This window comes from Pristis pectinata, chromosome 6, assembly GCF_009764475.1.
Source record: "Pristis pectinata isolate sPriPec2 chromosome 6, sPriPec2.1.pri, whole genome shotgun sequence".
Lineage (NCBI taxonomy): Eukaryota > Metazoa > Chordata > Chondrichthyes > Rhinopristiformes > Pristidae > Pristis > Pristis pectinata.
In genome coordinates, this window is record NC_067410.1 from 16,205,268 (window position 1) to 16,229,247 (window position 23,980).

The 23,980-nt window shown below is 40.8% G+C and overlaps 1 protein-coding gene across 1 annotated transcript in view; it reads right to left on the reverse strand.

Moving 5' to 3' along the window:
* Nucleotides 1-17,692, reverse strand: part of stab1 (stabilin 1) — a 157,150-nt gene extending 139,458 nt beyond the window's left edge. The window contains 5 exon segments of the mRNA XM_052017592.1: nt 3,404-3,473; nt 4,019-4,104; nt 8,089-8,207; nt 11,971-12,104; nt 13,901-17,692. Coding sequence (XP_051873552.1) covers nt 3,404-3,473; nt 4,019-4,104; nt 8,089-8,207; nt 11,971-12,104; nt 13,901-13,987 — 496 coding nt within the window. The 5' untranslated portion in view covers nt 13,988-17,692.
* Between the last annotated feature and the right edge of the window lie 6,288 nt (nt 17,693-23,980).

Consider the following 23,980-nt stretch of genomic DNA (forward strand, 5'->3'; position numbering starts at 1 on the left):
ACCTGTGTTCACAAATCACAGCAATTCTATTTGGATTTTTCTCAGAAGACCTTTCATTGGCTCTTCAGTTTTAATATCAGTAATGGGGCTAATCTACCTGGTGCAGATTGATTTGCAAATAATGCAGTAATGCAGGCGGGGAAGGCTGCCCACTCCAGTGGAGTGCACAGAGCTAAAATAATGAAAGTGGATGTGCACACTGTTTTAACTGCTCTTTCTATAAAGCCTAAACAGTTCCAGACCCACCAGCAAGCTTTGACAGGCAACATCCTAACCACAGGAGGCTTATGGCTATTGACTGCAACCAGAACCCCCAACGTAGCAAGCAGAACCGAGGGCACAATGAAGCCAGCAACAACATAGTGTGAAGCAAACTAAAGAAATGCAATGACAATAATTCCTTTGTCTGGAGCACTTGGTTCGAGCTCAGTTCCAGAGCTCAGCTACACACAGCCGAGTTCCATAATCCATAGGCCAGTGACCATGTAGGAGGATGACTGGAAGACCCACCGCCCTGCTAGCCAGTAAAAAGATGGGAAACATCTGGAGTAAATGGTTTTCAGCAGGGAAAATTAACTTAGCCTATATTCAAAAACATTACTTCACAATCAAGGCTTGAGCACAAAATCTAGATATACACCTCACTCCAGCAGAGGGGAATGTGAACTGTCAGTAGTGGTATCCATCAGATAAAGCATTAAACAGAGCCTCTATCTCCTTTCTCAGGTAGACGTTAGAGATCCTATGGCACAATTTTAAGATGAGAAGGGCAGTTTCTCCCAGTGTTCTCACTAATTCTCATCTCTTCATCAACATCGTGAAGCAGATTATCTGTTCATTATTTCACTCTTGTTTGTAAGGCCTTGTTGCCATGTGTCCAACATTGGACTTCAGTTGGTTATCATGTCTTTAAGATACCTTGAGCTCTTGAAACGCACTATATGAACACAAGTTATTTCCTTTCTGCCAGTAATGGATATCAACTTCCACTAACTTTGGCTTTCCATATGAACTCCCACACACTGTTGCTGCAAAACTTGGCAAGCATTCCTTCAGGCTGACTCCCGTCTACCAAAACTTATTTTTCTACGGTTTGACTCAACAAGCCCTTCCCAATCAAATAAGAAATATAAAAATATTTGTTTTATACAATGCCGTTCATAATGAATTTATTTTATAAGTGTGGATTTCTGATTCCTTTCATTAACTTTATAAAATGTTTGTCCTACTCTTGAAACTGTACTCATGTATGCTGGAGACACAAGAGATTCTGCAGATGCTGGCATCTGGAGCAACACACAAAAAGCTGGAGGAACTCAGCAGGTCAGGCAGCAGCTATGGAGGGAGATGTTTCGGGTTGAGACCCTTCATCTCGACCCAAAACATCAACTGTCCATTTCCCTCCATAGATGCTGCCTGACCCACAGAGTTCCTCCAGCTTTTTGTGTGTTGCTCATGTATGCTGTCTGGAAGGTGCCGATAGTGGCTCAGATGGTATCATGCTTGCCTCCAAGTCAAAAGGATATGGGTTCAAGTCCCACCCCTGGTGTTCTAAGGAGCGATGCACTGTTGTGGATGCCAACTTTTAGAAGGGATGTTAAACAAAAGCCTCACTTGTTCTTTCAGATGGATACAAAATATCCTATTTCAAAGAACAATGAGAGATTCATATCCTTACTAATACTTAGCCCTCAATGAGCATCACCAAAAAACAGAAATCTCTACTCATTAGTATGTTGCTGTTTGTAAGAGGTTGTACAACTTTGTTGGGATGTTTCTGACATGCCACAAGTACTTCAATGACTGTAATATACCTTAGGGCAACCCTAACTGTGAATAGTATAATGCATAGACAATTTTTTTTTCTTGAGAAAAACATAATTCTGATGGCAAGTGACTTTTGGGTTGTGCAGTCATGCTGGAATGGTTGTACTCTAAAATTCTTTGGCTGTAGTTGCAAAGCGAAACATCCATGTTGGTGTATGATGGGCATAACCGTTGCAATCAGAGATTGTCTCTCTGATTTTATAGGAACATTGAGGCAATATTATGTTCAATATTATAGCATAGCTAACATCTCTACTCTTTTTCATTAGTGATTACAAAAATTAAAATGGTACAGCTGCACTGTAATATACAGTACATTTACACTCAGCATTCAAACACTGCACTTGTGTAATTTTGTGTAGACCAGTTCCTGCAAGTTGTCCCTCCCAGATACTTCCTGAATTTTACGATCATCAAGACTTTCCCACAGTGCAAGTCATATTGGCCAAGCCAGTCCACATATTTCCTGCATTGCACACTAATCTGAATGTTGGAATTAAGGTGGTCTCCAAGGTCAGAAGCACATAGTTGTTCATCTTCTTTAATCATAAGTGAACAATTTTAGATTTATTCTCTTACTGTAGCATTTCTCTGCCAATGTATTTATTTTCCTTTGGCTTGGTTTGATTTTGGTTGCAAAAGAAATGAAATATTTATAAGTTGAAATGTCAAATGCACAGCAGTTATTGCAGCACATACACTTGAGTGACTAACAAAAGTTGGCAGGAGAAAGCGTGAGTGGTTGAGGGCAGCATCTAGACTGAAAGTGCTTGGTAAGCAGACGTGTGGAGAAAACACACAAAAGAAACCACAGTAAGAAATAATTCCTATGCCAAAAGGGGAATGAAGAGCACTTTGGCATCGACACAGAGCAATTGCACTATGTAAAATGGGTTGTTGTTTCATTTTGTGCAATTTCATGAAGAAAACAGAATGGTCTTCGTCCAACAAAAGTATCAAAGCAATTCATTACAACCACTTAATTCATCCAACGGTTTAACTTACAAACATATATACATATTAAAAACCAAGTACTGTAAGTAAATAAGTCACTGCAGAGATTGAGGATAAATTTGGTCTTCAGCTGTGGAAAGGACAACGTGTCCTACTTTCATATTTTTGTTTATTATTTTCAAATGTTTCATATTTCCCTATGATATAGATGGCAGCCATTAGGCCCAAGCAGTCAATGCCAGTTTGCAGAGCAATCCCATTTCCCCTCTTATTTCCCTGTAACCTATTCTCTCTCACATGCGCATCAGCACATCGATTCCACCCTGATTCTCTTAACACTCACCAATATTGGGGGTGTAATGTTGACAGTAACCGATTAACCTCTCAACCAGCAAACTTTGAGAATGTGGAAGAAAACTGGAGCACACACAGGGGAAACTCATCCAGGGAGAATGTGCAAACATCATACAGACAGCACTGGGGGTTCGAATCAAACCCAGGTCACTGGAGCTGCAAGGCAGGAACATGACCTGCTGCAGTACTGCGCTGCCCTAAAGCCCAGCTATCAATGAGTGAACATCAAAAGTATTATATTTAAAGTTACAGAAAAGGATCTCCATACCCACAATGCAGTTCGGGCCATACGCTTCATCATCCATACACTCCTCACAAGCAATTCCTTTGTATTTAGGCTACAGCAAAAAGAAACATTGTCATATGGAGATTTGATATTAACATTGCACACAAATGTATTATAGACTGAAGAAGCAGAAATGTCCACTACGCACATGCATTATTTGTTGAGCTGTGCTTATATCGACAATTTAAGAACTCCTGCGATGATGTACAGCATTATAGTGCTGAACACAATAAAGACTACCAATTGAATTATATATGAATAATCCAACACCAAGTAACTGAGCCACTTTATTAGTCTAAACAATCTGCTATGTAAAGTGATAAGGCATTGATTAGCTCTCAAAACAAAATGCCCTCACAGGACAAAATGTCAACATTTCCTTAAGTACAAGGTTAGATTAGGAGTAGAATTCATCCTCTGTCGTATTCACTAAATGCATGATACAGTAAGGGAACAGAATTACAGAAGCAGACGTCAATATGCGCATTACCACATTCCATGATTAGCGCATAAAACAGAGTATGAATTTCTACCCTAGTGTAACACTATATTCAAAAGAAAACAATGAAATTAATACCCTTTTAATTATAGACTTGCCTCGCAAATGCAGCTTCCATTCCCTGATATTCCATCCAAACATGTGCCATGCCCATTGCAAGGGTTTACTGATCCTCCAGGGCACTCTAGAATAGGCAAAAATGTTATTACATTGATGACGGTGTAGCATTCATACATATGCAGCAATTTTAATAATACATTTTATGCACAAATTATAGAATTTGCAGAAGATTATTTAGTAATTTGTTGGTAAATATATTTATCAGAATAACAGCAGTGACATTCTAAAGGTGATATATTGCTAGCATTAGCTGCAAGGTATCACGTAACTTAAGAGCATTATTTAATTATCACAATTAGAAACTTTGTATCATTAATTAGTGAACTTAAACACAGCCTTCTACCTCTGGGAGAAAGAATGGGGGAGTGGAACAAATAGGACAGTTGGACTGATGAGATTGAAAAGATTCAGCACAGCGACAATGTCTCAAGTGGCTTTTTTCCATGTAATAGGAAGACATGACATCCTTTATACATGCGAGAAACATAGTACAATGTTGCACTCAACTGTAAAAGGAGTATGAATAGAAAATAGCAAGGTTCCTTGATCAGATTGCTTGGTGAATGGGCTATTTTAAACAGCAAGATCAGTTAGCTTTGTTTCAACATCCATTACTAGTTCTCCATGATGATTCTTAAGTGGAAAATCTACCTTCAAATCTCTGCACTTTCCTTTTTAGCTGAAGATATTTATGTACCTTCCATGCATTATTGTATGGTATATACTTTGCTGTTGGCTTGCCTACTGCGTTTTAAATCCGTGTCTACTCCTTGTGCCTCTCATATAGCTGCCCTCCCACATCTTGTCCTTTCCCCCATTGGTACACCCTCAATTTTGGCCATTTTGCATTGGTTTTCCAAAGCCACTGCCTGAGGCACCATGCTTGGTATTCCCACCCAAGCTTTGACCATTCCTCTAGTGTTCCTTTGGCCAATTCCTTATACACTTCCAGGTTTGTTCTAAAATGCCACTCCTATCAACTGCAGCTGCATGGGGAATTAAATCAAAAATATTTGGATAGCACATCAGATTACAAGTCCCCAAAGTACATGGGGGTTAAACCAGGACTGAACCCATAGCGGTCCTTCTACTCGAATTCTTCTGCTAGGTTGGCAGAAGAATGGGGGACGCACACACACACGCATGCGGACACACACATCCCCATGGTCAAATCTGTGAAGCAAAAATTCCAGGGGTGCATTTTAATGGGGAGCTCTTGCCAGGATGTTTTCCTCTATCCTACCCACCCTCCTGTTCCCTCAACTGAATCATGGGTTCCAGCCTCTCCCCTAGAATAAGGGAATTGATCAAAAACATATCAGGTTTCCTTTAAGGTTCATACGTTGCTTTTCTAGACTGAGCTCTACAGAGAGGGCTCACTTCTGTCCAAGCATACATCAACTCATTCTGTACATCAAGAGTGGATTCTATGTGATCCAAACAACAAAAAAAAAACAACATGCCTACCCCCGGCTCCATCTCCCTGAAGGCACAAAGATTTTTCCCTCAAGATCAGTCATAAATTTTCATGGCTAGCTAAGACCCGTCAGAGTCAAGTCTCTACTGTTATCAAGGGTGATGGGGAAGTTCTGGCAATCCCACGCCAAAGCTGCTTTGAATTTTAGGCCCATAAATTTCACTATGCACTTGGAATGACCACTGAAGTCAGAACTTGCCTCCACTGAAGTTGCACTTTAATCATCTGCTTTAATTACTCTTTTATAGGCATTCTACAAAATGTGGTTCTCATCAGAAGTTCCATAACTTCAGTGGGTGGTTTTCTAGTTACCCAATTTACAATGATTAGTTTCCTTGTGCTTGAACACTGCATGGACTTGTTATAATCAAGTGGGATTTTCCAGCACTCAGTGTCACTCTCATAACCATCCCAAACACTTAACAACTATTATCCCTTTCTTGCTACTATTTAGTATCTACAGCTGTACTTATCTCCAGTTACCCTGTGACATGCACCCAATGTCAGTAAACTGCTAACAGGTTGCTTGAAATCACTGTCAAATTCCACACCTCACTTTAATTTACTTGCTACTCCATATTTAACAATCTATCATCTATTCTGGAACACAAGTTAAAATGCTCACAGAAAGACAAAATACAGAGCAAAATGAGGAGTGTTTTTGTGATGATGTCAATCAACGATTGCCCAACAATGCTCTACAGTTCCCTTCCCCCCATACTATTTTATCCTTGCTTGAACTTAATTTGAAAATGCATTTCACAATTTGTTCATCAGCACAGCTGTATTCACCAATGCATGTCAAAATCCAAGCCTTTATTCTTCATTTTCTCATTCTGCTCAATGGACTTGGCACAAATACTGATTAGCTTTCCTTTGAAAATTTGACATTGTTGATACTAACAAACAAAGCTTTGCCAAGATTGAAAAACAAAATGTGAGCCCAATAAGTCTATAAACTGATGACTTAGTGAAAGCTAGTTGTCAGACCTTAAACCAGTGCTATTGGGAGGCCATGAACGAGCCATACTGGAAAAACTCCACACTGCTTCAGCAGGAGGACCAATTCCTGTTAAATGTTTCCCCTCCACTCTATTATTCACATAACTAAATTCAATTCACCCTAAATTACCAAAACTTAATGGTGAAGCCTAAACATTAAGCTATGAAACGAATATCCACTTACCCTTAATTGCTGCATTGTCCAAATGTATTTCCTATATTTATCAGCACGGAATTATAGGCTAGTTATTGATAAATTAAAGAAACTAAATTAAATTGGTGCACTAGCACAGCCTGACCTTCCAAATATGTCCTACATGCCTCATTTTGCAATTTGTCACATGGTTTTGTTTAGAGTCAGAGATGGGTCCTTTGGCCAACTCTTTTGCCCATCTACATTCATCCCATTTGCCCAAATTAGAACTGTATCTTTCTATGCTTTGCTTACTTAAGTGTCTAACTGCCACTTAAATTCAATAATTGTATCTTATACCACCACCTCCAATGGCAGCGCATTTCAGGTATCAGTTTGCATTCTCACCTTTCAACTGTCCCCATCGACTGGATGGGCTTTACAACTTACCCCACAGCAACCCTGACCTCACCCTATCACAACTGTTTCATTTGCCCTTTCCATCCCTCCCCTACTCAACTTAGCAGTAACTTTTTCTTTCTCAGCTCTGACAAAGAGATTTCTACCTTAGACCTTAACTCTCTTTCCCCAGATGCCGCTTGAACTGCTGAGTGCTTCCAGCATTTTTGTTTTTATTTCCAATTTGCAACATCTGTGTTTTTTTTTCAAATCTGGCCCATGTATCTAGTCATCTTGGAACTCAATAGAGCAATGCTGACTATATACACTGAACCAACCGACTTAACAAAAATCAAAACACCGCAGCTGCTGGAAATCTGAAATAAATAGACTGTTGAAAACATTCATCAGAGCAGGCAGCATCTGTGGAAAGATAAACAGAGTTAAACTTTCACTTTGACCTGAAATGTTAACTCTGTTTCTCTTCCCACAGATGTCATCTGACCTACCAAGTTAAAAACTGTAAAAGACAAATAGGAAGCCATGCTCACACCACATGCACTTCCTCATTAACCAACCCATATTCCAAATATGGGCCCCAAAATATTCAATGAGTTTTCTCTACTGGGACATGCAATGTTTAAGGCAGACAGTAAAATCATCAAAAACATGGTACAAACAGATCAGTATAGGGAACTTCAAATTAAAAGACTGTATAGTGGGCAGATCTACAATTCTGCAATCAAACCAATTATACACAATTAGCCTTTGACTCATTTCAAAATCCCATGTTATTATATGAAACAATTCAAGGATGTTGAACTTGTCATATTGTCCAGAAAAGAAAACCGAGTTTCACACAAAACAAAGTATAAGTGTGGTCACATAACAATCTTTATTAGTTCACACTTCCAAGTCTCCTCCAAGTTGAAGCTGCCAAGTAAAAACTAATCAATTCAGCTTATGAAAATGAAAACTAATTACATAATTTTTATTATAGCAGATAAATCTCTAAATTCCAAACCCACATTACTCACCTAGGCAATCCTGGCTCCAAAATCCTTTGCAACACTTGGATATTGTAACATTCTTCTTACATATATGTCTGCAACCAGCTTGTGAAATTTGCTGTTCGCCACCCAAGTCCACAGTAAATCTTTCAATTTAAATACATGATAAAAACATAAAATTATTAAAATATTGGCAAGAACAGATAAATATTTAACTATATTTTCCTTAATAAGAATTACTTGTCAATGTGCTTTTCTAAAGTGTACTTTTAAAATGTCAAATCGTATCTGATCTTAGTTGATTCTTTTAGAGGTTTAGAGAAAACATTGTGCAGAATATTTCTAATAATGAATCTCATTCTGGCCATTCTTTGTAACAGCCCCCACCCTAGCAAATGCAAAACCCTCTGCATACTTCCATCATACCAATCTTAAAGTCAACCATCTCCTGATGATGTACCAAAACTCTCAAATGTGACTCAATCTTTTTACCAAGAGCTGAGAAAAACTTAATTGAATGTCCTTTTATATTTCTTCTACCCTACAGGATTGAGCCTGCTGTCCACTCCCTGAAATTTTCACACAAGTTGTTATGTTAAGAGTGGCGTTTGCTGTCCAATCTAGTCCCCTTGTGATGATGGTGGGGAGTTGGATCCTTGAGGTAGTGCATTCCGCACGTTGATGTTGCAAATCAATGGATGCAGTAAACGGCAGGACACTTAGGGGCACTGATGTACTGAGGGATCTCCACAGCCCCTCGAAAGTGGCAACACAAGTGAATAGGTGGTAAAGAAGGCTTGCCTTCATCAGTCAGGGCATTGAGTATAAACGTTGGAAAATCATGTTGCAGCTGTACGAATCTTTAGTTTGGCCACGTATGGAGTACTGTGTACAGTTCTGGTTGTCACACTACAGGAAGGATATGAAGGCAGAAGAATTTCAGGATGTTGCCTGGATTGGAAAGAATTAGCTAGAAGGAGAGGTTGACCAAACTTGGATTGTTTTCTCTGGAGAGTCAGAGGCTGAGGGGTGACCGGAGAAAAGTATATAATACAGGCATTCCCCGACTTATGAACGCCCGTACTTACGAACCAACCTTCGTGGTCCCAACCCCGGGCCAAGTGCGCATGTGTGGCTGGGGACATGCGCGGCCACGATCCCCGGCCCAAGTGCACATGCGCGGACACTGTTCCGAGTTACATACAAAATCGGGTTACGAACAGTCTCAAAAACAGAACTCGTTCACAACCTGGGGACTTCCTGTATTATGAAAAATATTAACTATATTTAACAATAATAATTAATAATTATGTTTATTAAAAATAGGGAGAGATAGGTGCCTGGAAAGCATTGCCAGGTGAGGTGGTAGAAGCAGACATGATAGCAATGTTTAAGAGACATTTAGACAGACAAGTGAACAGGCAGGAATTGAGGAATACAGACCTTGTGCAGACAGATGGGATTAGTTAGATTGGTATCATGCTCGATGCAGACATGGTGGTCTGAAGGGCTTGTTCCTGTGCTGTACTGTTCTATGATAAGAATGACATGATTTTCACCCAGCAATGTTGACGGAACGAGAAGAAATGTCTACATCAAGAAGTTATGTGACTTGGAGTTGGTGATCTCACAGCCACTGTGCTACTTGATCGTTTAATGCATAGAGCTAGAAGTTGATGACAAAATAAGCTCAAGAGTTCCAGAAATGCCTTTGCACGTTATTTGAAATGGAAACACAGTGAACCAGGAAGGAGTGGTTGTTGAGTACAGTTATGAGCAGGCTAATCGCGTGAGCTTTTTAAAATCACAGGGACTGCTTCTTAAGACATTAAAGTTGCATCCACGTAAATGAGTTGTCAACACATCAGACTCCTGATAAAAGCTGCGTGAGAGATTTTCCAGAGGTCGGGAAATATAGTCTCCTATAATCAGTATTTCAGTAAGCAGCTGTATCAGCCGAGGGAAATCTTCAGCTTGTAACAAAAACACACTGATCAAAGAAATGTACTTCCAGAGTGTGAGGAAAAGAATAGCCTGGCAACCAACATATTAAGACTTAATCTCTTGTAAATGGCAGCCTTGCCATTGACAAATGTTGTACCAGCATATCAGTAATGTATTAAGTAAGAAAATAATTTGCCAGATATAACTTGGCAAAATGCTTTGTAACATCTAGGGAATAAAAAAAAGGTGGGATTAATGTAGCATTGGTGTAAATGAATGGTAGATGGTCAGCAATGACTCAGGAGGCCCAAGGGCCTGTTTCTGTGCTATGTGTTTCTGTGATTCCGTAACTCTGTCCTGTTGGAGCCTGTAGCCACCAACACAAATCATGCAGGTGCTGCAAGTTTTCACGATATTTTCATGGCTACTGTCTGGATAACAGCCAGTAATGCTTATCAATATTTCTGTACTCAGTTATTACCTGAAAAATAACCAGGTTGCAAGCATGTTCCTTTCAGGTGAAGGAGATTGGTATCGGCAGCACTTGGTTCTCACCTTCATGACATTGAACTTATGAAAGTGCACAATACCAAGCGCAACCTGATTCATTCTTCTCACAATTCATGAAGATTTTGTTTCTTGTGATACGGCATTAGATATACAAGTACCACACAATGGACGATCTGGAAGATGGCTTGTGGTAATTGAATGGAAGGATTAGCATGTAATCTTCAAGCTTTAATAATGTTACTGTAACAGCAAGAATTCTCTTCATCTTGGGGCCATCCCGTGGCATATGTCAGAATCCTCTGATCTTCTCCTTTGGCTCCACTGTGGACATGATAAGCTCCCTTACCATGTCCAGAGTGGAGCCAAAGAGTGAAAAAGCAAATACAAGGAACAAATCTAAGACACTACCATTCCAGGAGGGATGTGATACCACTGAAGAGGGTGTAAAAGACTTTCAGTTACTGTGTTCCTTAAAGCAAAGATGGCTGAGGGGGGACTCAGTTGAGGTATATGAAATCAGGCCAAGACAAAGTGAACAAGAAGGACCCACCTTATCAGAGAGGTGAATAACTAGAGACAGATTTAAAATAATTGGCAGAAGAAACAAGAGGGAAATGGGGGAGGTAGAACCCCCAATCACATTTAAAACACCTGGATTACCATCTGAAGTGCTGTAATATACAAGGTTATAGAATGAAAACTGGGAAGTGGGATTGAGCTACATCCAGCTCCATTTTCAACCAGGATGGATGTGATAGTTTGAATAGACTCCTTCTGTGCCATGAATTTATATGATTCCACATTTTCTAGCACATCATGAACTCTCTCACATCTAAACACACACAGCTCTCACCACTGCCAAGGAGTACACTTCTGACTTATGGTGAGATTTAACTCAACAGCAGCTGGGAATAATAAAGCAAGCTACCTACAGAAAAATAAACCCCAAACATACCAAAATAAAGAACCATTCATGGAAATAAACTGAATATAATACTCCACACTCTTATTGAAAATGTAATCATCACCATTATGGAGTGAAAATCTCTGTTTAAGAAACAAGTGGCTTCCCCAGGTTTCTGTGACACCATTTTCTATGGCAGGACAATTGCTAGAAGTGAAGGCTTGTACCCAAAAATGTGAAATTCTGAAATCTACCCCCACCCCCCCCCCCCAGTCTCAATTTCAGTGATGATGATCTGCAAGCTTTTCTACAATGCAGAGTCCTTGTGGTCCCAAAATTACCCATTTCAAACCTCATACATCCTAATCACTAATCTATACACACCACAAATTTGGAGCAAAAAGTGAGCTGCTCCAGATTCCAGCATCTGCAGTTCCATGTCACCAAGTGATTTTTTTTTTTACTTATTACACATCTAGATTTATACATAATTGTAAATCAAGTTATTGTGACCTAGTATAACGTCATTTATTGATACTGATGAAAATTACCTGCAGTCTTGAATTCCAAAGCCTCGCTTGATCTTCTGGAAGCCTCGAGGGCATAAGAGATTTTGGCTTATCACGCAGGAGGTACAGGCCGTCTCCGTCAACAGCTCTATCTGTTCATTGCATCTTTGGCGTTTCTAGGTTGGGATGGGAGAGGGGGAGGGAATTAAAAGCTTTACATTAGACAAGTTAGAGGTAACTTCCAACTTCTTTTACCATAGAACAGCTCGATTTTCATGTCCATTTTAACTCCATTGGAAGAGCGGTCAACAAACTAATGAGCACTCAGGACCACAGGCATTAGCCTTCCCAGTTAAATATCATAAACGTACCCATGACCCCATGGATAGGTGTGTTGAGAGAATATTTTGCAATCTGAATGCATTGTATTTAATGAGACCAAGACCTTTGAACTCAATCAGAATTGCATTAGATCTGCAGCTTTATGCTCTGTAATGACTTGATATCATAACTTCACCAGCAAAAGTTATTTAAAAAGAATTAGCCCACCAATGATCCAACTGGACAATTCCAGAGCAATAAGGATGGTCCAATCAAGATATGGGCACAAGTTTTAAGCAATAATTTAATCGCTTTTCTGTCCCAACTTTATTTTGATGTCTTGCAGATAGGAATTACTAGAATGAGGAAGCAAAATGACATTCCCCAAGTTGGCAATTGACCCTCGTCAACTTGATTACACAAACAACCATATTTCAATCAGCCAAAACCTTTGCACTCATCAAGGCGTTTATCACCTGTAACTCACTGACGGGAAGCCTCACTCACAGGAGGGGAGTTGGTCCATCATACCAATATCCATGATATGTACATCTTAACCTTCATATTTCTTAAATTTGTCTCATCATATCAATTGTAGTAAAAATGCTGCTCATCATAGTGCACAAAAGTAGTAGATATTCAAAGTACTGCAGGAGAAAAGTGGGGAGGGAGAAAAGAAGGATTAGTAATGAGGGTGTGCAGGGTGGCGAGGATCGGGGAAGTGGCTGTGATACATTCATCATGAGGATTAGAACCCAGTCAGTTCGGTGTGCCACCCTTTTCCTCCACATTTCTAAGTTTCAGGCCAATCATGGGTTTCATTTCTACCGGCGCCATGCTTAGCCTGAGAGTAAAAGACATTTAGACAGGTGGTTGGAAAGGAAAGGTTTAGAGGGATCAGGGCCCAATGCAGGCAAATGGGGCTAACTCAGGTAGGCAACTAGGTTAGCGGGGATGAGCTGGGCAGAAGAGCCCGTTTCTGTGTTGTATAACTTAATGACCTTTCTGAATATCCTCAGTACTGCACTAACTGTGCTGCTAAAAACTAATGGTTAGAAGTTGTTAAAGCCCACGTTTAAACGCTAGATACAGAGGCACTGGTTACTTAGTTCCTTTTAACCAGTTATTCCTAATTAACCTCCCATTCCAGATAACCCATTCCAGTGCCTACCTCCTCCCCCACCCCGTTTATGGACTTGGCAAACAGCCAGCAGCCCAAGTTCAACGCACAGAATAGAGTTAATCACCTAATATGTACACATCGAGGTAAAACGCACAAAATAAAACTGTGTGGCTTCGCGTATTAGCGGAACCTTTTAATGCGCTGCAGCAAACCAGCCCAACAATAGAAGCCTCCTGGTTTCTGGACACTGCCGAAAACACAGAGAAACGCCCCGTCACGACCTTTTACTCCCCCCGCCAGAGGTGGAGCTCGGCAATTGTGGAAAATCAAATAACAAAGCCCATCTCCATCGCTGCGGGGCAAAAATAAACAGCCGCTAGGGGAAACGTAGAAAGGCACAAGTGGCCTGTTCCCTCCCTCTCTCCCGCAAAAGAACTAAGAACGCAACACACAAAGTACAAGGCGAAAGCAGCAGCGTAGATCTGTATCACAGGGAGCCGACTTGTCTCGATAAATACGGCGACTTACCTTTGCTCCCTCGGTAGCCCCGGGGCACTGAGTGACCAACAGGAAAAGCACCAGCGCTGTAAAAAGCCGCGACCTGACACTTTCCATTTTTTCAGCATCCGTCAGTGCAGAGCGGGACCGCTGGACTTGCTCGCCGATCCTCCGGGTGACAGAATAGGAGCAGACGGTGGCTGCACACCCCACAATAGCCAGACTCGCACACAACAATCCGAAGAGGCAAAGCTCTCATCTGCTCGGCTCCCAGCTACAAGTGTGCATGAAGATAAGAGCTCGGGGTCTTTTTGTTTAAGCGGATAAGCGTTGCTTCGGAAGGAGTTGCTTCGATGTATGTATATAATCTATAAAGACCTGGGACTAACATTCAAAAGTCTTCCAGAAAACAGGATTTCCTTCTGCCGTATCAGAGCGAGACAGATGTTCGGAAATCCGCCCTCTTCAACGCTGGCATTGCAGATAATGTCACAAATTTTGGGGGCGAGTCAGTTCCCCTCCAGGCGATGCGATGGATAGTTGTCACCCCCGGTCTCTGGTACCTCTGTCACTTACATGGTGCCGGATTCTGTCCCGCAGTTCCGATTGTATTCACACATGCAGTTTACAAACCGAAACAGCGCTTCACCCACCGGTTTCCCTCAGTGTCAAACAGTGTCTCGCCCTTTCCCTCCCCACCAGACCAAAAAAAAATCCAGAAAGCTAACTTCTCTGAGCAAGAAGTCTCCAGGTGGTACGGAGGTTCTGGTCAGTCTTCTTGCAAAGTTCACATTGGTTTCAGATCAGTGGTTAAGAGGTTGCATTCTCACGCCAGTAAGACATTCCGTCTTAGGTTCCTTAATGAAATCAACAACAGAGCGGAAAAAAACTAACTACGTTTGCATATTTTATGCTCTCCTGCAGTAAATCACGCTTCGCTGAGGCTTTCTAGTCAAGAAAATAACATATTTGCAAGTGTTAGCAATTTTTTTGTTTGTTTCTCTTGTCTGTCTCAGGAAGTGGTCTGCAAGTTTGGGTATAGTTCCCGATCCTTGGTCATAAAGTATTCCCAAGGGTTGTCTTGCTTTTTGATTGGACTAATCTGGAAAGTTTGAGATCGTTTCGGTCGGACACAGGATTGCATAAAAAGTATTTCCCTCCTCTATAATGTGCCTTTGCTGGACAAGGATTAGCGCCGAGTGATTCATTTACTGCCTGAGCAACGAGACCGCCATGACAAAATGCCACAAAGTTCCTTTAAGCAAATTAAAATGATATAAAAAGTGCTAGAATAAAATAACATTCAAAATATATAGGACCCCTTCAATAAGGTTAATTTCCGTCTCGACTAAATGCCAATCATTCCACTCTATGTATAATCAGGAAGTTATAATTTCAATGCTACAATTGAATACTTCACTGTTGTAGATGACACACTTTCCCCAACTGCAGTAGATGACAGGCACTTTCACTCAGTCCCTATTCAATACACCAGGTGGCAATCTATGCAGCCCAGTCCCTATTCAATTTACTATGTAGCTATGCCAACTTAGTATATCATTCAATGGACTGAATAGCTGTGCCAGTCCTGTCTGCATTCAATTGATGAGGTAGCCATGCCAACCTCAATCAGATTCAACTAACTAGGTGGGCAGTTTTCCATAAGTTTACAATTTTAAGCATGAAAACCTCCCTCAGTTGCATTTCAATTAAGTTTTGCTTACTTAGAAAGATGTCCCTTTGTAACCTTCTCCTGTTTTAACAGACAGAACTGTTCAGACCCACCAATTCCATTCAGTTCTGTTTTAAAATATTCAGGAATTATATTCTTATATTCCTTTTGTCCCCAAGGAGGACTAATTATTATTCTTCACCCATTTAAGCTGCATTTGTTTGTCTTTTTGAACGGATACATTGACTGTAGTTCAGTTGGTGACACTATTGTGGGATAGCTAATGTTGTGCCTTTATTTAAGAAGGGCAGCTGGGAGAAGCCAGGAAACTACAGGCTGGTGAGCCTAACATCAGTGGTGGGAAAGTTATTGGAAGGGATCTTAAAAGATAGAATGTATGTGTATTTGGAAAGGCAAGGACTGATTAGGGATAGTCCACATGGCTTTGTGCCTGAGAAATCATGTCTCACTAATTTGATTGAATTTTTTTGAAGAGGTAATCAAGAGGATCGATGAGGTCAGGGTGATAAACGTAGTCTATATGGAGTTTAGCAAGGCCTTTGACAAGGTCCCACATGGTTTGCTGTTCTCGAAAATTAGAACACACGGGATCCAGCGTGAGTTAGCAAATTGGATACAAAATTTGCTTGGTGGTACAAGACAGTGGGTGGTAGTGGAGGGTTATTTTTCAGACTGGAGGCCTGTGACCAGTGGTGTGCTGCAGAGGTCAGTGCTGGATCCTCTGTTGTCATATATGTGAATGAGTTGTATAAGGATGTAGGTGGCATGGTTAGTAATTTTGTAGACAACACCAAAATTAGTGGTATAGTGGACAGTGAAGAAGGTTGTCTGAGGTTACAACAGAGTACAGATCAACTGGGAATGGCAGATGGAATTTAACTCAGACAAGGGTGAAGTGATACATTTAGGGGAAGTTAAAACAAGGCAGGACATACACAGTGAATTGCAGGGACCTGGAAAGTGTTGTTTAATAGAAATATCCAGGGGTACAAGAACATATTCCCCAAAAATGGGAACACTGACACACAGATAGACAGGGTAGTGAGGGAGGCATATGACTTGCTTGCCTTCATTGGCAGAGGCATTGAGTACAAGGGTTGGGATGACAGGTGACAGTTGTAGTTCTGGTCACCACACTATAGAAAGCACGTGGTAATGCTAGAAAGGGTGCAGAAAAGATTCACAAGGATATTACCTGGATTGGAGGGCTTGAGTTAATCAGGAGAGACTGGATATGCTAGGAACATTTTCCTTGGAGTGAAGGAGGCCGAGAACTGACATGATAGGGGTACACAAGATTATGAGAGGCATGGGTAGGGTAGATATCCAGTGTACATTTCTTATGGAAGGAGTATCTAAAACTAGAGGGCATAGGTTTGAGGTGAGAGGGAAGAGGTTTAAAAGTGGATCCGAGGGGCAATTTTTTCTCACAAAGAGTAGTTGGTTTCTGGATGAGCTGCCAGAGTTGGTGGTGGCAGGAACTGTAATAACATTTAACAGGCATCTGAACAGGTACTTGAAATGAGGAGGGCAGAGGGATATGGAACTAATGCAGGCAAGTGGGATTAGTCAGCATACTGAGTAATTAGTCAGTCTACCTTGTTATGACCTTGCACCTTACTGTCTACCTGCAATGCACTTCCCCATAGCTGTGACACTTTACTCTGTATTCTGTTATTGTTTTTACCCTGTACTACCTCAAAGCACTGTGTAATGAATTGATCTGTATGAACAGTGTGCAAGACAAGTTTTTCACTGTACCTCGGTACAAGTGACAATAATAAACCAATACCACAGATGCAGTGGGCCAAAAGGCCTGTTTCTATGCTGTATAATTCTATGACTATTGCCTCTTCATCAGAAGGTTGTAGTTTTAAGCACAATTCAAAAGGCTTGATAAGTTAATGCTGATCATCTGGAAGAGAAAGGACCCATGTGTCAGGTGGATGGAAGTGATGCCATGCAGTACTTCAAAAAGAGTTCAACTCAGGGTCCTGGGCAATTTTGCCTTCATGTTTTTCCCTATTCTGTGCAGCACTCAAACTAGTGCACAAAATGTCAGGCCTTTGCTCTGGAATGTCATTGGAACATTGTACTTATCACTCAATACATTTTCCTTAACAATGCTTCCTGACATTGCAAATTGTTTACCCAGTTAATACACCCAAATCTTTCTCCCCATCAACTCAATGGCATTACTTGCTTAACTATTTTAGCACCAGTGTGCTTAGCTTCCAATGTAATCAAATATTGATCATCATATATCTTCCTAATTGCTGAAGGGCATGTGTATCTCTTTTGAGTGCTATGCAATGTCTTGAAACTTCCTACATAACTTGTGTGCGATTCACATAAAATAATTGTCATTTGTGGAAAATGTCTTCTACAACTGGTGCCCCCATCTTGCTGAAATTAGCCTTAACTAAGGAAATTTACAAATGTTCTCTTGAAGCACCTATTGCATTCTTTCATGCATTCTTGTAAAGTCAGATTTTGTCCTGGGAATACAAATTAATAAAAGTTAATTTTAATTCCTGAATACAAAAAAAAATCACTTTAAAATGCTTCCTCTATACTGAAGAATAATTTGTTATACTATTTTAAAATTTCAGTGAATGAAGGAAATTGCTACTTATAAAATCTTTAAATGCAAGACAACTGATGAGTGAATGCAAATAAAAATAACATTTTGACCATTAACACAAATACACGTTCACAGAGATATTTAGTACTCAAAAATCTAAACTTCATTTCAATTTGGTAATGTGCCCCATTTACAATATTGGATATTGCTGGAAGCCATTAGAAGAACATTTTTTTCTGATGGATATAGACAATGCTGTGAAAGTGACATTTTAGCAGTTTGCCATGCGAATACAAGTATATTTATAATTACTCCTACTCGCCCTTTACTTTCTTGTACTTATTATTGTTTTTGTTGAAAGTGGAGACATTGATCCAACTGGTTGTCATCCTGAAATGTTCTTGAGAAGACATTCTTTACTTTTGACATTGGGCTTCATGATCGAGTCTGAAATGGCACATGCCAAGGGCCCTCATGAAGAGTCAAAACATCACTTGTACAAAACTGTTAGACCTTAATATGATATGCAGAGAATGTGTGAAAAAATGTTACTGTATTTACAGTGGAAATTAATCAATTACCATTAAGCAATGACATCACCAAGCTTGATTGAAATGGTGATTACCGAATTGCTATATGCAGCTAATAATTTAAGTATCTTTGTAGCAGATACATGCGTGATGTGGGTAAATACTTATCTTGAAAATAACTCTTCTACTCAAGACCTGATACCATTTGCTTATATCACAAGGGAGCAATCAGATAATTTTTCAGTGATAGCTTGTAGAATCAAGTAGAGATACAGCGCAGAAACAGGCCATTTGGCCCATCGCGTCCTCGCCAACCATCAATCACCCATTTACACTAATCATATTCTCTTTTTAATTTTCTCCATATTCCCCTACCACCCACCTACACACTAGGTGCAATTTACAAAGACCTATCAATATGCTCACCTTTGCGATATGGGAGGAAACCAAAGGCACCTGGAAAAAACCCATGCGGTCACAGAGAGAACATGCAAACTTAACACAGACAGCACCAGAGGTCAGGATTGAACCCAAGACTCTGTGGCAGCAGTTCTATCAGCTGTACCACTGTGCCTTCTGAGTCTCTGACACCCAACATTGATCATTAATGTTTACTGCTAGCATCACTGGTATCATTTGCTGGCATCTCCAAGAGGAATAAAAAGTAGTCACTGGAGAGCAGCATAATTCCCTTGTGATGTCAGAGAAGACAGAAAATATTTGAATAAAACAAAACAGATTGTCTCTCCCCAGCCTAAACACAACTTCACTCTCTGCTAACAAGAAATTGCAAGAGAGTGCATTGCCGAGTTAAATCACTTCTCCTAATGGCTATAATTAAAATTTGGCAGAAAAAAAAATCTCAGCTGTAGAGTTCCTGTGCTCAAACTTCTATTGAGAAAGAACTAACACTCTTCTTATTAAAAATTAATTTACAGTTTGATTTTCAGAAATGCAAGAACACTCTGGTTTCGAAACAATGCTGTTTGTTTTGACACTACCAGATTGAAGATGTATTTTCCCCCCCCCAGAATGAAATGTGATACCTTTAAGGACAAAGCAGACCAACTTGATTGGTATCCCATCCATCACCCTAAACATTCATCCCTCCCATCATTACGCAATGGCTACAGTATATACATCTACAAAATGCACAACCATTACTCACCCAGGCTATTCCAACAGCACCTCCCAAACCCACAAACATTGCCACCAAAAAGAACAATGGCTTCAAGCTCATTGGAACCTGCATGGAGCAGGCACAGTAGTGTAGCAGTTAGCGTAACATTATTACAGCGCCAGTAACCGGGGTTCAATTCCAGCCACTGTCTGTAAGGAGTTTGTACATTCTCCCCATGTCTGTGTGGGTTTCCTCCGGGTGTTCCAGTTTCCTCCCACATTCCAAAGACGTACGGGTTAGGAAGTTGTGGACATGCTATGTTGGCAGCCCCCAGAACACTCCATGCAAAAAGATGCATTTCACTGTGTGTTTCGACATACATCTGACTAATAATGATATCTTATGTTCTTCTTCAAGTTGCAAACCATCCAGACTTTGAAATATATCATCATTATTTCATTACCTCTGGATCCAAATCCTGGAAGTCATTCCCCAACAGCACCATGGGAGTACCTTCCCCAGCAGGGCTGCAGAAAGCAGCACACCACTACTTTCAAGGGCAAATAGGGACAGGCAAAAAATGGTGGCCTTGCTAAGGATGCCCAGATCCTGAAAGATCAATAACACAGAACAATCTGCACAGGGATGGAACCTCTAACAAGGTAAATCACATACTTACCTTCTATCCTACGGACAACCCCAGCCATTAGTATCACCACTGTCCATCCACTGATGGCACTTGACCCCAACTCCTTCAATCACCCTGTTGCAGAGACGATCATCCCCATAAACCCTAGCTAAACTCACCAATTGACTGAGGCACCAACCTTCCCAACCCCCAAAGTTCCCACACACCAATACCATGGGCCTGACCCTTCAGTAACCTGGGAGCCCAGCCTCTGATCTCCTAGTGTCCCTCATCATCTGATGGGCATGACCTCAACACTCAGGGCCCTTTGGTCAACCATTGCAAGACAACCATCTACCATCCTCCCATTTCTATTGGTCCTAATTCTCTCCTGGCTAAACCCCTCCCCACCCCCAATCCCCCAACAGCTGCCTAGGCTGCCGCAACCCCATGAACCCGATTTTCCAGCAGCTGATCCAACACAAACCGCTGATACCCCACCCTCCGATGGTCAAATGGACCGTTGTCCTGCCAATACCTTCATTTTGCCTCTGGTTGCTATGCTTGGGAGTTACAAAAGCGAGCAAAGAAACAACATCCTTACAACACAGCTGTTATGGCATCCTCCTCCTCCTAGAGTTGCTAGCTCATGATGGTTTATAGAGCATCTCATACTGATGGTTCAACTGTCATCGCAAATGGGGAAGTTTTGATGGGCCATGCGATCTTCATCAATCTTATGTGTTTGTAAACTGGCCAGAATATATGTGGCATGTAGAGGCAAAAGATGGCATCAAGCTTCCTTTGGTACTGTAAGTCAGTATTTTAATTATTTCAAATCAATTTGGTACCTGCTTCTGGTGGCTGCTCAAATCCCCTGCTTGGAGACAAATGAATGAGACCATTGTTTTGTGCTCTAAGGGACCCAATGCTCTGTTTCAAATATTCATCCCTTCTTTGCTTTTAATTAGAACTTAAAAGTAAGGACTCATCTCAGTACATGTATAGTATCACTGTTATAGAGGCAGTGGACAAACATTCACATTTTTTTCCTCAGCTGCTCTCCTAAAATTCCAGATGCCAAGGTAAACAGGTGGAAATTGCAAGCATAATAAACACAGGAGCGTAAAAAGTAGGACAGTGAGCAGTGGAGATCATATCCTATGTGTCAGTAGCTTTGGCCAGACGCAGCTGAATTGCTCTGTTGGTATTGACAGAATAAAACTTGTACATTTACTAATGGGCCTCATAGACAAGGAATCACAGCTGTTGCTTCAAACACTGAGAATCCCTGGACATTGGAAAGCCACCAGGGAATATATAAACAGCAGAAAAATTTACAGATCTAACTAAGCTACTTTCTTCAATCCTACCCAGAGTGTTGCATGTACAGAGTTGTGGAAAAGTGGATCTTGGGGAATCTATAGGAGAAAAAGCTGATCCTGAATGAAAGCAAATGGAAATCACCACCAAAAGGTGTTATTTTTAGCATTATCTGTAATTTAATTTGGATTATTAAGATAAGCAAAGTACCAATTGATACATCTCAATTTATGGTTGTAGTAATTCTAAGTTGTACATGAATGTATCAAGTAATTTAATATTGTGTGTAGCTCTGTCATAGTCACATTTCAACATTAGGAATCTAATAACTTGTATATTCTTACATTTTGGAATAAAATATACAAGTGCGATTGTACTTTAGTGGATAAAAATCACTGCTGGAGCAACATCCCCTGTTTATGGGAGCAACACTGGACCAAAGGTACATCGTTATAATGAACTACAGCTGTTTCACCCAGAGGCTGCCTCAGGGCCAGAGATTATTGCATAACAAGTTGGTTCAGATCAAGATCCTGCCCTCTATCATTTTCCTTCAGATCTCCTGAGGATCCCACGTGGGTTCTATTATATTCTTCAGTTTTTAACCTCAAGCACTGTGATAAGGTACTAAATTCACCTAGGATAATCTGCTCACAAATAACATCTTAAATTAGACAACATTGCCTGCTGAAACTTCCCAAGGTAATAGGAGTCAGTATATATTTTTTTCCAAACAGGGTTTTTATTGAATTTTATATTAAAAGCTGACAGTATGAAATGTTTTCCATTTCATGGCACTGGAGTCAACATAGAGACACAAGAGACTGCAGTGTCTGAAATATGAAGCAAAAAAAAACTGCTGGAGGAACTCAGTGGGTCAGGCAGCATCCGTAGAGGGAAATGGACAGTCCAAATGAAGGGTCTCGACCCAAAACGTTGACTGTCCATTTCCCCACAAAGATGCTGCATGACCTGCCAAGTTCCTCCAGCAATTTGTTATTTGCTCAACATAAACTAGTTAGATACAGCATTGTAATATATAAAGTCCAGCCACGTCTCAACCCGAATCTCCGAAAGGGTTTATGTTTACATGAGCATGACATTCTTTTTCTTTCCCACAGCAACCACCATGTAACCAGCTGAGGCCATCAGTTAATATTATGTGAACCAAAAACAGAAATGCTGCAAGAACTCAGCCATTCAACTACCACCTATGGAAAGAGAAACCAGTCAATGTTTTGGATCAGTGTCCCTTCTCAGAACTAGGGCTTACAATTTTCAAAGCAAAACTGGGGAAGTGCAGTGAGGTGCAAGACAGGTTGGGACAGATCAGGTGATAAGGAGCTTGAGGACTGACCATTAGCAAGACATTTAAAGGAAAGGGGATGAGAAAGAGATACAAGTATGATAATGAGAAACAATAAGAGAGCAGTTTCCCTGAAGTTAGAGAATTCAGTGTTCATTCCAGCAAGTTGCAAAGTGCTCAGACAGAGGTTAGATGTTGTTCTTCCAAGTTTACGTTGGGCCTCACTACGGCAGTGGAAGAGGCTGCAGACAGGCAGGTCAGAAAGGATGCGGGATTGAGAATTAGAAGTGGCACGCAATAGACAGCTCAGGATCACCCCTGCGGACTGAGCGCAGGTGCTCCATAAAGCGACTACCCAATTTCTGTTTGGTTTCTCCAACGCAGAGGAAACCACATTGTGAACACCGAATGCAATCGGCCAGATTAGAAGAAGTAGAAGTGAATTGCTGCTTCACTAGGAATGATTGTTTGGTGGTGGGAAGGGAAGAGGTTAATGTACAGGCATTGCATCTCCTACGGTTGCACGGGAAGGTGCAACGGGACAGGGAGTGGTGGGAGGAGACAGAAGAATTGACCAGGGAATTGCAGCAGTCCCTGCAAAATGCTGACCTGACACATTATCTGGTTTCTCTTTCCACTGATACTGCTTGCCTGGCTGAAATTTTCCAGCATTTCTGGGTTTGTTTCAAGTTCCAGCATACACAGTTTTATTTGTTTTCCAATGTCATGTGGAAATAGTTTTACTCCTATCAGTCCATCTCCCCTGACAAACATATTGGAACTGCCTCAAACTCATTCCACGAAGGATCCTGATAAGCAGCAGATGAGAAGGACTTTCATTCTATTAGTCTGGTCTAAAATCCACAATAAGTATCAAAGGTGAGAGGTGGTTAAGTTTTTGCACCAAGCGGACTCAGTATAAATAT